Consider the following 16,168-nt stretch of genomic DNA (forward strand, 5'->3'; position numbering starts at 1 on the left):
AAAATTTAAAAATTATTAGTTTCATTTATTATAAATAAAACATATGACTTAATTTTAAAGCTAAAAGTAATTTTCAAAGAATTCCTAGTTTTTAAATGTAATCTGTTGAGATGTTTTCTTTTTTCTTTTTCTATTTCTTTTATTTTTAATTGAACTTATTGGGGTGAGATTGGTTAATAAAATTCTATAGGTTTCAGGTATATAATTTTATAATACATCAACTGTATATTGTATTGTGTGTTCACCACACCCAATCAAATCTCCTTCCATCACCTTTTATCCCCCATATTATCTTTTACCTCGCCCCACCCACCTTTCCCTCTGGAAGTCACCATGCTGTTGTCTGTATCTAAGAAGTTTTTTTCCCCTTAATCCCTAATGAACACAGTAAACTAAAAAACAAAACAGAAACAGACTCACAGAGAGAGAACAGACTGACAACTGTCAGAGGGGAGAGGGAGGTTGTGGGGCTTAACAAGAAAGGTGAAGGGATTAAGGAGATGTCTGTAATATATTAAAAAAACCCACAATACCAAAAGAGGACCGAAAGAAAACATATCAGAGGAGCTCTATAACTTAGCAAAACTTTCAATGTATATGTCTATATACATATATACAGTATATATTTGTCTGCATTGACGTATACATTGTCTGTGTTTGTCAGCGACAAACTCGCTGGATGCTCATATGAGAAAATAATGCACGGATCCGCCATTCATTCTAGTTTCCGCCGCCCCCCATTCAAGGTCCTTAACATTATTAATTCCTCCATTAGCATTTCCAAATACGTGCATGTTCCTGCTTCCCACTAAAACATATGCTGTAACTACTTAAGTGAGTCTTTTCAAAATAAAAACTGATTAGATCACCCTAAAATTTCAAAACTACTGCTCTGTATTAGGCATATGCCACTGGAACTCAACATCTTAATCATAAAAAGCAATTTAAGAAAAAATTACATATTTAAATTGTAATCTGCACATCAGATTACTTCTTTAAATGTGTCATCAGTACTCACAGATAAAATAAAAATATGATAAAAATTCTATTTTGCTTTTACCTAAAATATAAATTAAGGCATAAGAAAAACCTTGAGAATGCAATATATATGGAAAACTGAAATGAAGGAAACAAATAATTCATAGTATAAGCTTTAATATATAAATTAGATATCATTTCATCAGCTGTGTGTTAGTCACATTAGTTTAAACTTTACATTATATATTAAAAAATAAAAAGCTAAAAAACATCATTGCAATATAGATTCATATGGGAAAATACATATTTTGTGGCTTTATACACAATCTAAATTAATCCATTCTATTCAAGTTTTCCAAAATATAAACAGCACTTTACATGCAATAGAACATAGCAGTTTGGATGTCCTAATATATTTTAATATACATGAAAATAAAGAGAAAACATCCTTTTAACAAGACAGTAACATAGCAGAGGTGGAATGTAAAATAAGATTTTGCCTTAACACAATCTGGAATAAGATTAAGAAATATCAATAAGGACAGTTTCTACAATTAGCATTTTTAAAAATGAACACTACTGTGATTTTCTATCACAAACTGAGAAAACATACGAGGGAAAAGGGGCGAGGAGAAAACCTGATCCTTTATGAATTTTAAACATCAGCCCTGCCTGCGGCTGCGTTTAGGCTGCGTTTCCGCTGACAGTTCCCTAAATTACCCCTGCTACTGTGAATTGTCAGTAGTCAGATGAGTTTTCCAGACTTCATTACGCCATTGTGTAACCATAGCTGCCACAATGCAGTGCCACCAGAAGTCTGTCCTTGAGTATTTCTTTACTTGGGTATTCAGGTAACTTGAGCATGTTGATGCTTTAAAAGAAAAATATACCACCATTAAATAGGAAATCTACGAAATTTCTAATTGTTTTGTCTAGCAGTGAAAACTTAAAAAATTAACATAAAACCACCCTCTCAAATTTGCATTCAAATGGGAAAACCCTGAAGTAGTATTTAAAAAGAACAAAAACTAAAATCCTGCTGCGCCGCAGTTTCCTTTAGCATGCAAATGGAGTGAAAGAAAAGAAGTTCCTTTTGGCCAAAAATATATTAAGAGTGATTTAGTTTGAAATGATGGTGTAACTCAGTGATACTATGACAATTTAACTTTAGTGACAGTTGAACTATATTCAATTAAATTATAGGTAGTTTCCTCAAACATATTCCCTACCAAAAAGGGGGGAAGCAAGGAACTATGTAGCTATTTATTCATCAGTGATTCCAAAATCCTGATGGCGATCCCTGTTGACATTTTCCTCTCCTTGTAGCAATACAATCGTTTGACTTTTGATCATTCAAAATTAATCAAAATTCAAAATGCATTTAAATTAAAAAAATTTAACATACCATGTGCTTGAAGTCGGTAGAAGATTTGGAGTATATGGCACAGCAGCGATTGTAAAGTTTTGCAATCCACTTCCACCCATGATATTAGCAAATCCACCATGCGGGACCCTGGAACTAACAGTTCATATCTTAGTAAGTTGTAATCGAGAAAGGTAAATCTTTGTCACAGATGTATTTTAAATTCTAAGTTAGGGTACGAATATATTCAACTCTAGGTCACTGACAAAATAACATTTTTGAATCTACAATACTCTAACTCATTACTAAGAGTCACCCTGTGGCCAGCTAGCAAGGTTCATGGAGCCTTCTATAAGCCGTACCCCTCCACATTTCTACAAGCTCTACTATGCTTTCAGTTGGCCACAGCACATGGCTCTACTATTGCACTTAGCATACTGCATATACAATTATTTCGTGTCTCTCCCTCCTAAACTGGGATTGATTTGTGGGCCCAAGTATGTCATATTTGTATGCATCCCTGGAGTTAGCAAAATGACTGGCATCTAACAGACATTCATTAAGTATTTGCTGAATAAAGGAATGTTTGCTCTTTTAATTAAGGCAACTAAGGCTTTTACAGGTAATCCAAATAATTTCCCTGTTTGGAAAGTATCTAGAGTCAAAAGGATTTTGTTTTGTTTTTCACATTGGAAAAACTAGGAAATTCTTTACATTTCTCTTCCCCGAGATTCATAGTATCAATGTATTTTTTTAAAATGTTATCTAACATAATGAAATCACAGGAAGGCTAACAAAATACATAAACACCACTAGAAAATTTAGTCTTAGGTACATGGCTGTAAAGGGTGTAATTATAACTTCTGAAATTCTATTGTTTCAATTTGAAAAAAAATTAGTATTTCAAATTAGCCTTTGTATATCTATCATGATTAAACAAATTGATCCTGCAATAAATTTGTTTGTTTTTAAAATGAGATGCTGTAGTGCTTTTTGGATAAATTAAAATGATGGTAAACATTTAACATATAGGTGCTAAATGCATCCTCAAAAGCAGTAGACTCTCTTTAATATTAAAAATGTGTTCCAACATGATTCATAGTACAAACCATAATTCAGTTCATTTTAAAAAACCATTGAAATGTAAATAACCAGACCAATCTTGAAAAAGAACAAGGTCGTAGGGCTCATAGTTTCTGATTTCAAAACTTAAACTACAAAGCTACTACAAAGCTATGATGACCAAAACAGTGCGGTACTGGCATAAAGACACATAGACCAATGGAATGGAACAGAGAACCCAAAAATAAACCCTCACATATATGGTCAAAAGATTTTCAAGGAGTGTGCTAATAGCCACATCCAATGGGGAAAAGTCAGTCTTTTCAATAAATTGTGGTGGGAAAACTAGATATACACCACACACACGCAAACACACACACACACAAGAAGTTGGACCCTTACCTACTAACACCATTTACAAAAATTAACTCAAAATAAATCAAGGACCTAAACTTCAGAGACATAACTACAAAATTCTTATAAGATATAGGGTACAGGTGACAAACACAAGGCCCGCGGGCCGAAGCCGGCCCTCCACCTTGTTTTATCCCACCCTACACCTTGTTTCTACCCGGCGGCAGTGCCGAGCTCCTTACCCCTAGAGTTAAGGAGTAGTTACATGTATACAGTCCTAAATTACATTCGGCCCTTGAAGGCAACCACAAGGCTGATGTGGCCCCCAGTGAAAATGAGTTTGACGCCCCTGATATAAGAGAAAAGCTTCATGACACTGGATTTGGGAGTGATTTCTTGGATATGACACCAAAAGCACAAAAGATAAAATAGATAAATTGGACTTCATCAAAATTAAAACTTATATGTCAAAGGATACCAGGAACAGAGGGGAAAAGTACACACAAAATAGGTAAAAATATTTTCAAATTCTAAGACATAAGGAATTGATAACCAAAAAAAATACAGAATTCCAACTCAACAACGGCGACAAAACACAATTAAAAATAGGGAAAGGACTTGAGTAGATACTTCTCCAAAAAAGATACATCAAATGCCCTATAAAGATGAAAAGATGCTCAATTAAATCATTTGTCATAGGGAAACGCAAATCAAAACCACAATATCTCACTGAAACCACTTCAGACATATTAGGATTGCTATTAATAAAACAGAAAACAAAAAACCACCATCACTTCCCCAAAAAGAAAGAAAACAAAAATGGACAGGAAATACAGAAATTGGAACCCATATGCATTGTTGGTCGGGATGTAAAGTGGTACAGCCCCTGTGGAAAACCATCTGGCAGTTTCTCAAACAAATGAAACACAGAATTAGGGTATATATCCCAAAGAACTAAAAGCAGAGAATCAAACATATATATGAACATCCATGTCCATTGCAGCATCACTCACAACAGCAAAAAGGTGGAAGCAACCAAAGCGACCATCCATGGATGAAAAGATGAGCAAAAGGTGGTATACACACGATGGAATATTATTTAGCCTTAAAAAGGAAGGATATTCTGGCATTTGCGACATATGGATGAACCTTTGAGGACATCATGGTAAGTGAAATAAGCCCATCACAAAATGACAAATAATTCCACTTACACGAGGTACCTGGAAGAGTCAAATTCAGAGAGACAGAAGAATGGTGGCGGTTTGGGGATGGACAGTTAGTGTTTACTGGGGACTGTTTCAACTGAGGAACATAAAAACGTTCGGGAGTTGGATGTGGGGATGGCTGCACAATGTAAATGCACTTAATGTCACAGAACTGTGTTTCAAAAGGTAAATGTTATGTATTTTTCAGCACATATTATAAAATCTGTTGAAAATGAACCAAAATTTTCTACTTGAAATCATGGATATGTATATATTCACAGGAACAAACATAGCAATCTACTATAAATGAATCTCTAAAGACAGCAGTTTTCTCTTCTAGCTGGGAAGCAGTTTGGTTGCTATTAAATGTTTTCTTGATGAAATGCCTGAGCTTACCTTAGAGACTAAGTGAATATTGAAAGTACGTCTGAATCTTACTAATAAAATGCTAATGCATGAGCAATTCCTACTTAGGGCAAAACAATGTCTAAAGAAGACCTGAATATGTCTGTAAATTGAAATAAAATTCTATACTAGTTCATCTATGCATATTAACCTTTGCCTAAAATATCACAAAGGCACCCAAAAATGAAAAAGGATAAAAAAAAACCAAGCTATTCTCAACCGCCTAGAGAGGCAGAATTTAAAAACAAGGGTACCACTTTATCAGGACAGGTGGAGACAACAGGACTTGACACTGATTCTTACACAAATTATAACACAGTATTTCAATATCAGGATAATCAGTCTAATGTCTTCATATAGCTAAATTTTGAAAAGCTTAAAAAAATTTTCCCAATTTTAATATCTGAATTGTAATTATTCTGTAAACTGATATTCACGAACAGTCCCCGAAACCATACTCCTCCTCTTCTAAAGTACGAATATGACTAGGCTCCATACTTCAATAATCTGTGAACATTATGCTAAGACCATGGCTCATCAAACTTAACCATGTATGAGAAAAATAGTCTGGCTGAATAATATGAAACCTGGGTTATACAAGGTAAAATTACAGTTGATAAAAATAATACACAACTACACTGTTGGTGGGAATACAGACAGTGCAGCCACTGTGGAAAATAGTACAGAATTTCCTCAAAAAGCTAAAAATGGAACTGCCTTTTGACCCAGTAATTCCACTGCTGGGATTATACCCTAAGAAACCTGAAACGTCAAAAGAACCTATGCACCCCAAGTTCATAGCCGCATCATTTACAATAGCCAAGTGCTAGAAACAGCTTAAGTGCCCATCAGTGGATAAAAAAACTGTGGTACATTTACACAATTGAATACTGTGCAGCAGGAAGAAAGAAGGAGCTCCTACCCTTTGTGACAGCATGGATGGAACTGGAGAGCATTATGCTAAGTGAAATAAGCCAGGCAGTGAAAGAGAAATACCATAGACCTCACCTATAAGTGGAACCGAATCAACAAAACAAAGAAGCGAGCAAAACAGAACCAGAGACATGGAAATAAAGAACAAACTGACAGTAACCAGAGGGGAGGAGGACAGGGGATAATGGGGGAAAGAAGTGGAAGGGTCAAGTCAAGGGACATGTATAAAGGACTCATGGACAAAGACAAGGAGAGGGGCGAGGGGCAGTGGCAGAGGATTGCATGTGGGAGGTAAGGGGTGGGTAGGGCAGGGGAGAAGAGTAATGGGGGAAAAATGGGAACAATTGTACTTGACCAACAATAAAAGGTTTTTTTAAAATAATATACAATTGTCCCTTGGTATCTGCAGGGGATTGGTTCCTGGATCCCCTGATGTTACCAAAATCCACTAATGCCCAAGTCCCTTATTTAAATTGATGTAGTATTTGTATATAACCTACACACATATTCCCATAGACTTTGAATAATCTCTAGATTGCTTATAACACCTAATATAATGCAAATGCTACATAAACAGTTATTCTACTGGACTGTTTAGGAAATAATGACAAGAAAAAAAGTCTGTACGTCTTCAGTACAGACACAACCAGCAGCCACTGTAGCCTAATTACATAGTACACATCAGCAACAATGTAAATTTTTTCAAGAATTTTCAATCCAAAGAGGGTTGAATCTACAGATAAAATTAAGTCCGACTTTCATTATTTTTAAGGGAACATGAAATAAAAGAGTAATACATTTAAGACAGTCTTATAGACCACGAAAATATTGTCACTACCATAAAAATATTAAAAATTTATATTTTATACTTATTCTATAATTGAACACATTTAACTTTTCAGTAAGAGTGCACTAAATTATACTAATACATGGAGAAAGACATTTCAGTATCTAAATATAAACCAATGGATAACCCGAATTTCCCAAAAAATGCTAAAGAAAAGAAAAACACATGCTTTAGGTTTAGAATGGCAAATGCCATACCTAGAGTAATAACTGGTGGGAGGTATAATGTAAAAGGAAAGTTGAGGTTTGAAAGAACTTAAGACTTACTGTTTGAATTCAAAATAAGGACTCAATGTACAGTAAGTGCTAAAAGGTGAATTCTTCAACATGAGCTAAAGCTCAGTTGCGTTGTTTCCCCAGATTCCTCAGCTCCAACCCTGTACCCACATCCTTCCACCTCAGTTGAAATGGGTTCACATGCTACACGTCACAACCAGTTAAAGAAGTGGCAGCACAGTTTTCAGCACTGTTAACAATGACCACACTGCTGACGCAAGAGCAGCGCTGTGTGTCACTACACCAGGTGACTTTTGATTCTGTAAGAGCATCAATTTTACAGACATTTTTGGTACCAAAGAACATGAATCATTTTTTCCTGCATTTTAAAGACTCACACTAACTAAATCATAGGGTAAGGGTGGGAAAATATAATAATGCACTAGATGGTGTTTAGATTTAAACCATTAAAAAAATAATAAAAGAGCACTACCTCAGACAATAAACCAAAGTAAGTCCAGTCAGTTTAAAATTGGAATGTAAAAACAGACCCTGTAAAAAGTTACAGAAAAAAGTGTAGATAAACATATCTATAAAGTCTTGAACATAGGAAAAGATTTATAAGAACCATAAAGGAAAGTTGCAACTTCATTTAAAACCATAATCAACTTGCAATATCATTTAAAACTTCTATTGTATAAATTAAATTTATAGTTTAAATTACATGAAACTCTCTCTAACTTAAAGTTAAAAGGCAAGTAATAAACTGGGAAAAAGTTCTTTCTGTATGTCCCTATTATTAAAAAAAAAGAACATTTGAAACTGAATTTTTGAAAATGACAGCAAAATAATGAACAAAAAATAAAGACAAGCAATTCAAACCATTCAAAAATTATATAAATAAGAAGTTATATGAAAATAAAAATGATTATATCTTGTGTTGACAGAATAAAAGGGATAGGCCCTCTCATTCCCTGCTGATGTGAATACTGGTATCTTTCTGAGGAATAAATGAGCACTATGTAAAGGCTGTAAAAATAGATATAATTTTGTACCCCAAAATTTCCCTTCTCTGAATTTAGCCTATGTAAATAATGTAGGATACTGACCTGACTAGTATGTAGCACAAAAATTCCTTATTTATTCAGCATTATTCATAAACAGGAAAACTTAGCAATAAAGAACAATATCAGTGAAAGGAAGTCCATAAACTGAAGAGCAGGCAGCCTTTTAAAAAATTAGATCTACAAATGGAATAAATTTTAATGATGTATTGCAAAATTCAAAAGTTATAAAACAGGGATAATGTTTTTAAAAAGTAAAAATTTAGCTCTGGCTGGGTAGTTCAGTTGGTTGGAGCATCATCCCCTGAACCAAAAGCTTGCAGGTGTGATACTCAAGCCAGGTACAGGAGGCAAACGAACTATGTTTCTCTCTCACATGGATGTTTCTCTCTCTCCCTCTCTCTCTTTCTCTCCCTATTGAGTTGGCCAAAAAGTTCCTGTTTTTTTCCATAAGATGCGGCTAGTAGTACTTATTTGTCTTTACCTTCATTTGAAACAATTTTGTTAGATTGTATTGTTACAGCTGTCATATCAGCATGCATTTTTTAAAAAACTTATCAAAAGTGATAAATTTTTGTATAGCTATCTTAATATTGAAAATGGAGGAAAATAAGCAACATTTTCAGCATATTATGCTTTATTATTTCAATAAAGGTAAAAACACAACTGAAATGCAAAAAAAAAAAAAAGATTTGTGCAGTGTATGGAGAAGGTGTTGTGATTGATCAAACATGTCAGAAGTGGTTTGCAAAGTTTTGTGCTAGAGATTTCTCGCTGGAAGATGTTCCATGGTCGGGATGACCATTTGAAGTTGACAGCGATCAAATTGAGACATTAACTAAGAACAATCAACATTATACCAAGCAGGAGACAGCTAACATACTCAAAATATCCAAATCAATAAAGTTACTGGTAAAAATGAAAAATGTGTCTTCTATTTTATGGAAAAAACCATATGGACTTTTAGGCCACTCCAAAATCTCTTTCTCTATCTCTCTCCCCTCCTCTCTCTCTAAAAATCAATGAACATATCTTTGGGTGAGAATTAAAAAAAAAAAAAATGTATAACTGTATATATGTGAGAAGCATTCTGGAAGAATAACCAAAATTTTAATAGTGATTATCTTCAGTGATTGAGATTAACAGTGATTTTTTAAATTTGAATTGTTTGACCTTCCTACACAGAAACTATAATTTTTAATTATTTTTATTACTCCATTCTCTAGGCATTTCTTGGCATGCTGTGTGTGTGCGTGTGTGTGTGTGTGTGTGTTGTCTAGCAATATTAAAAATTTGGCTACTACCATTGACCAACCTTCAGAAAGATTACCAAATTATAAAATACAATATACAGGCTAATAACCTGGGTTGCAACAGTTTATTTTTTTCATATATTAAATAAACATTTATTGAGCACCACGTTTTGTCTTAAATAAATCTTTGTATAATATCAAAAAAGTGAGGCCCTGACCTGTGTGGCTCAGTTGGTTGGAGCACTGTCCCATAAATCAAAAGGTCTCAGGTTCGATTTCTGGTCAGGGCACATGCCTAGGTAATGGGTTCGGTCACTGGTGGGAGTGCATATGGTATGCACCTGATCAATGTTTCTCTCTCATGTTGATGTTTCTCTACCTCTTTCCCCCTCCCTCTCTCTAAAAATCAGTAAGCATATCCTTGGATAAGGATTAAACAAAGGTAGAAAGGGAGGAAAGAAACTGACAATTCAGAATAATAATTCATTTTTGTTGTTTATCTCTAAGCTATTAGGAATGGAATACATTAAATTCTTTTCACATTATCATAAAAACACTTCTTACCTGCCAGTAACAAACTGCAAGAGAAGAACCCTCTCCTCTGGAGTAATATCTTCCACAACTTCCCAGAACCACTAACAACAACAAAAAAGACTTAGCTCATATTTCAGAGCAATCATAGACTTAATACCAGAGAAATATGAAGCATTCATAAAGCATATTTTATTCTAAGAAATTCATTTATCAAAAATGATTTTATACAAAGCTTTCATATGCAATTCCCATGAGAAGAATTTAGGGAAAAACTTGGTTAATTAATGTAAGTTTTCATCCAATAGTGCTGAAAAGCTTACAAAATTAAATGGCAAAACTTAACTTCATTCGAAGCTCTAGAGAAATTTTACCTGAATGACTGGATCTTCCCTTTCATAGCCACTTGTGTATTCTGTATTTTTTATCCAATCACTCACGTCAATTTCTGGCATGCCAGAAAGCAGTAGCTCCTTTGGGGAAACAGAAACATATTTCATTAATCTTCTTTGGTGGAAAAAAAGAAACTATTACATTTAAAGAGTAAATGTGCTTTCATTAGAAACTAATTCCATGTAAAACTGACTTATTTTTGTGACAGTTTCTGCAAGTCATCAGTAACAAGTACTAGTATACATGGGAGAGAACCCTTGGTAATGATAATCAAACATGTGGCATGTGGAGGTGTATCTGTATTGATACAATTTAATTACAATATAAGAGATAATACTCTGCTTATACATAAACATTTATGCAACAAAACAGTGTATATATGTGATAATTTTATGAACATTATTATCTTTATGTTTATTTTCATTTTATGAGTTTGTTAAATTCTATAAAGGGACCATACCCTCAATAGGAAAGTGACAACATGGACCCAAATAAATCCTGGGTTAAGCAAAGGAAAGGATCACCAAGTAACCCTAATCATTAGGAAAAAGAAGGTAACATAATGAAAATAATTATATTTGAAAAGCACACACATTCAGGCCTTTGAAGAACCATTCTGGAATAATTCAGATCCTCTAATGTCAACTTTTCCCAAGGTGAGAAAAAAAAAATGAAATTTCCCTAATAACATTTGGCAGCCACCTTTTTCCCAGGAAGATCATCAAATAAACAAAATAGTAATCAAATAAGTAAAAAATTAAATTGAGAGTGGCAACAGTATTTACCATTATGTTTTCCAAGAGAAAAGAAAACTTGAACAAGAGCTTTCCACATCTCTAAACCAGTCCACTTCTCACAGTCTGATTATTCACTTACACCGTCAGGGGAGGCAATACTAGCCTGCACTTCACTAAAACACTGATAAGCTGGAATATCAGGATTTGTTACTCCAGAGAAAAATATAACATGGTTCAAAATCAAGTTCCCTACAGCAACTACTCATATATATATATATACCAGGGTGGTATAGAGTGTACTTTGAAGGTTAATATCAGGTGGTGTCTGAAAACTCTTGGGTGTTTCTGAGACCTGATCGAGCAGTCTGCAAGGTATCTCTCTTTTCCAACTTATCTAAGGCTGGATTTTCTCCATATAGTTCAACCAAACAAATATCACAACAGATAATGTGCAGAAACAGATATAAATACCCAGTTGTCTTCTTTAAGCTACACATTAAAGAAACTTGCAAAAATATAAAACAATGACACTGTTCCCATTATTTTTATTTCATTCTGGAAAAATGCAGTTTTCATTTTTAAAATGTTTTTTATGTTAACAGGTAATGAATTGTTTATTTGAATCAATACAATATTTTATACTTCTATTTTAATTTCAAATACAGCAAACATCAATTAATATAACTCACATAAACAAAAAGGCTTTTGTTTTAGGGGGCTCCTAAGACCAAAAAGTTTGAGAACTGCTAGTATTTTGGTTCTTGCCATGGTACTACATACAATAGTTTTACTAGATGAAGGCATTCTGGTTAGGGTCCATTTACCACCCACAAATACAGTCTCCATCTTTCTTTGTACTGTTCTGTTCCTTAGGGGGCTGATGCTGGCAAACCAGCTTCTCTTGTCTGCTGGCTTGAGGTTGGGTTTCTCCACTGAGCACAGGCAGAAGTCTGGAGGTAAGAGTATTTTCTGCTCCCTCCCTGCTTTAGCACATCTTTTCAGCAGTCATGTCCCCTCATCACAGGGCTCCTCACAGGAATTCCTCCACCTGCCTCTTCCATTCTAGAGGTGATAAAGCCTTTCCACTGTTACTAGTCTCTGGATGCCTCACCAAATCTTGTATATTCTCAACACTGCCTGCACCTCTGTAATAATCCCTGTGTTAAAACGTCTTTATTTGAACCATCTGGGGAATTCTGTTTTGTAGCCAGACCCTCCTACAGACCTGTCAAAAGGGAGTAAGAATGAATTTTACACGTTTCTTACAATCTGAGTTTAATCTTCTTCCCTTTAAGCTAGAGTAAGCTTTTAATAATATTAAGATGCTTTCATTGTTAATAATTATGAATAAAAATGAGGCTTTATTCTCAAGAAACTTGAACTATTTCATGAATATCATGTTATAACTTTTTATGAAGAGGATGAGAGATCTTTATTATCCTATTTAACACTTCTCTTCCCAAACAATCCTACCATCTGAACCAGCTCAACTTAGTTTTAAAGCTAGAGTCTAAGATACACCAGGAATCCTGACCTAATTTCCAATAAATGTGAAAGACAAAGAAATAAAGCTTTTAGAAAAAAACAAAGAAAAATACCTTCATGATACTGGAATAAGAAACAGTTTCTTAAACAGGACATAAAAAGCTACATTCATTTAAGAAAAAAGATAAACTGAACTGTGTTAAAACTGAAAGTTTTATTCGCCAGGACACCACAGTAAAAGATATTCACAATACATACATCTAAGAGACTCCCATAGAGTCCTACAAGTCAGTAACAACAACAAAAACAGAGCACACAATAGAAAAACAAATTACCTGAACAAGCACTTCAAAATCAGAGAACACAAATGGCTAATGAACATATCAAATACACTCAACTTCATGAATCATAAGGGAAATGCAAATTAAAATCATGATGAAATACCACTACTGATCTATCAGAATGGTAAAATGAAAAAAGAAATTATCAAATGCTTGTGAGGAATGGGAACACCCAGAACTCTCACACCTGTTGGTGAGTGTGTAACCTGACACACCACTTTGGAAAACTATTGGCTAGTATCTACCCTTATGGAATAAATGCACACCCTATCTGCCAGCAATTCTACCCCAAGATATATAACACACAGAATGCATTCCTATGTTCTCCCAAAGACATGTAGTTGAATGTTTATAGCAGCACTATTTCAAATAGCCCAAAACTAAAAGGTACCCACCAAATGTTCATCAAGAGTAGAAAAGACAAAAAGTACAATGACACAACGAACCACCACACAGCAATGAAAATGAACAAGATATACTGTATGCAACAACACTTATGATTCTCACAAACAAAACACTGAGCTAAGGAAGCCCGATATATTCAAGGTGATTATTTCATTTACATTAAATTCAAAAACAGGCAACCTAATCTATGGTATTGTAAGTTAGGAGAGTGGCTACCCATGGCCAGGAATAGTGAGTGAAAGGGGACATATGAGGGACATCTGGGGTGCTAGGATTTCAGTTTCTTGATTTGGATACTCGTTTCATGGGTGTAGGCAGCTTGTGGAAATTCATCAAGCTATACATTTATGATGCGTGTGCTTTTCTCTCTGTATGTTGTAATTCAGTAAGTTTCACAGGACTTATCAGTATCAGTAAATTATGAGGCAAAGTTTTTGTTAATTATTTATGTTGCTGTTGGTTTTTTACACCACAGGCCCAAGAAATAAAGTAATTAATTCTCTGTTTAACAGTTCATAAGTACTCCTCCATTTTAAATGCTAAAAATAACTTTTATGGTTATGCAAAACCCAGACTAGTCTATGTTAACACCATTAATCCTAAACCTAAAACAGAACCAAAAAACTCAAAACTGATATTTAATGAAACTAGGTCACAAGGGACCTCTAAATTAAATAGCAAATTCTGTCCACTACTGTACTAAGATACACTATGAGTGACAACAGGAAAACACTGGTATATATGTAAAAATAAATGTACACACCACTGTACTTAATCATATATTAAAATGAAAGGCATAGGGTAAAACTAATTTATGAAACAGAATAAAAACCAAAGGGTACTTTCCATTAATCCAAAATTTACTATTCTAAATTATACCTTTTAAAAGCTATACTCTATTTAAAATACTACTGTGTTTTATTAAGGAGGGAAACTCATAGGGTTTAAAAATAATTATTACCAAAAATAAAAGAGAAAAAGGAAATAAGGGAAAATGCAGACATAGATTATATAAAATTAGAAATCTCATTAGATCACAGTAAAAGGCAGGCAAATTAACAAAGTATAACAAAATATTCATTAGGGATCAGAGCCCAGAAAATAGAGTGGACTCCACAGAGGTCTGAAATGAATGATTATAAAATTACATATGTGATGAAATACGAAGCTGGAGAAGACGACCCAAATACAATAAGGAAAACCCTATTAATCAATTCTTCTTTTTGGAAGTCCAAGAAGTTTGTATCAATATCCTTTTTGCCACAGATAGTCAAATAAAAAATTCAGAAATAATGGAAATTTTGTTTTTGGAAGACTGGCTTTCAGCACCCCTATGTAGAGTACTTTTGAAAAACACTCCATTTTTGTTTGTCCCCACTGCACTCCATTTCACAGGAAGGAATTGCTAATCTGGTGATTAAGCTTAAAGGAAGAACAAATACGAGTGTTGCAACAAGTCTCTAAACATGAACATTAAACCATAAATCTTATACTTTATTCCATCCATCACAGTATTCCAAAATTAATTCTGAATGACATCAACTGGAGTTTTGTATTGCTGTGTAACGACGAAGGCGCCGATGTTCCTCCTTACCAGCTCAAATTCATCAAACAGTTGTACGAGGGAAGGTGGGATGAACGCATGAAAGCCCTGCAAAAAGGCATTGATCTGCGGCTGAATGGCTCTTGTCATTCGAAGTTCGGTAACAAGCTGGACATACTCCGCCTATTAAAAAAAAAAAAAGTTTTTGTGATGACTTCTAATTCCACATACTTAAGATAATGTTGATATAATCATTTCTCACTTAAGCGGTGAAGTTTAGGATAAATTTGGCACCAATATCCATTCACTAAACTGTTTAGGCCAAACTCCTAATCACCCATGATTTCTCTCACATCCTGTAACAGCAAGTGCTACCAGATCTACTTCCAAACAATTATCCTCAGTCTGGCCTTACCTCACCACTTCCACTGTTAACACCTTGGTCCAAGTCATCATCATCTCACCTAAATCACTGCAACATCTGGTGTCCCTGTTTCCATTCTGACTCTGTACTGCTCCTTCTCCATGCCACAGAGTGATTTTTTTAATATAATTTAGATCACATAACTTTGCCACTCAAAACCCTACACTAACTTCCCATGATACTTAGAATAAAATTCGAATTCCCTTCCTAGCCTCTCTGCCTCGTTTTCTCATCTCATTTCCTTCCACTCTCCCCTTGCTCACTCACTGTATTACCCAAGCACAAGCTTGTTCAGGCCTCAGCATCTTTATACTTCCTGATGCCTCTGACTGAAAAGTCTCATTAGGATGTAATCTCTCTGCGGGCAGGGTCTCTGTCTGGTTTACCAGCATATATCCTGAGCTCCTAAAAACAGTGATGGCCACTTTGTCAGTGTTCAAAAACTGTGTGGTAAATGAACACCTTCAACAAGTTCATTTAATACATACTTAGAACTTGATAAAATGGCTCGTTTAACTGTAGCTGATTTGATTCTGAGTTAAGGTAAGCTACTTTTACTCATTCTATTTTAAAATACATCATCATCGTCATAGGAAATAGTGTCACTTAAAATTTAACTGGTAATAAAAA

General features: G+C 34.5%; 1 protein-coding gene across 4 annotated transcripts in view; it reads right to left on the minus strand.

Moving 5' to 3' along the window:
- Positions 1-506: 506 nt before the first annotated feature.
- HACE1 (HECT domain and ankyrin repeat containing E3 ubiquitin protein ligase 1) overlaps positions 507-16,168 on the minus strand; it is a 90,405-nt gene continuing 74,743 nt past the window's right edge. For 3 of the 4 annotated variants that reach the window (XM_045188643.2, XM_045188640.2, XM_045188641.3), the window contains 5 exons: positions 15,166-15,297; positions 10,585-10,683; positions 10,244-10,314; positions 2,384-2,497; positions 1,147-1,849 (listed from right to left, as the gene is read on the minus strand). In XM_045188643.2, coding sequence (XP_045044578.1) covers positions 1,747-1,849; positions 2,384-2,497; positions 10,244-10,314; positions 10,585-10,683; positions 15,166-15,297 — 519 coding nt within the window. In that variant the 3' untranslated portion in view covers positions 1,147-1,746. Of the gene's footprint in view, positions 1,850-2,383; positions 2,498-10,243; positions 10,315-10,584; positions 10,684-15,165; positions 15,298-16,168 lie in introns of all 4 variants that reach the window. The other variant, XM_024551769.3, reaches the window with a different exon arrangement.

This window comes from Desmodus rotundus, chromosome 11 (assembly GCF_022682495.2).
Source record: "Desmodus rotundus isolate HL8 chromosome 11, HLdesRot8A.1, whole genome shotgun sequence".
NCBI lineage: Eukaryota > Metazoa > Chordata > Mammalia > Chiroptera > Phyllostomidae > Desmodus > Desmodus rotundus.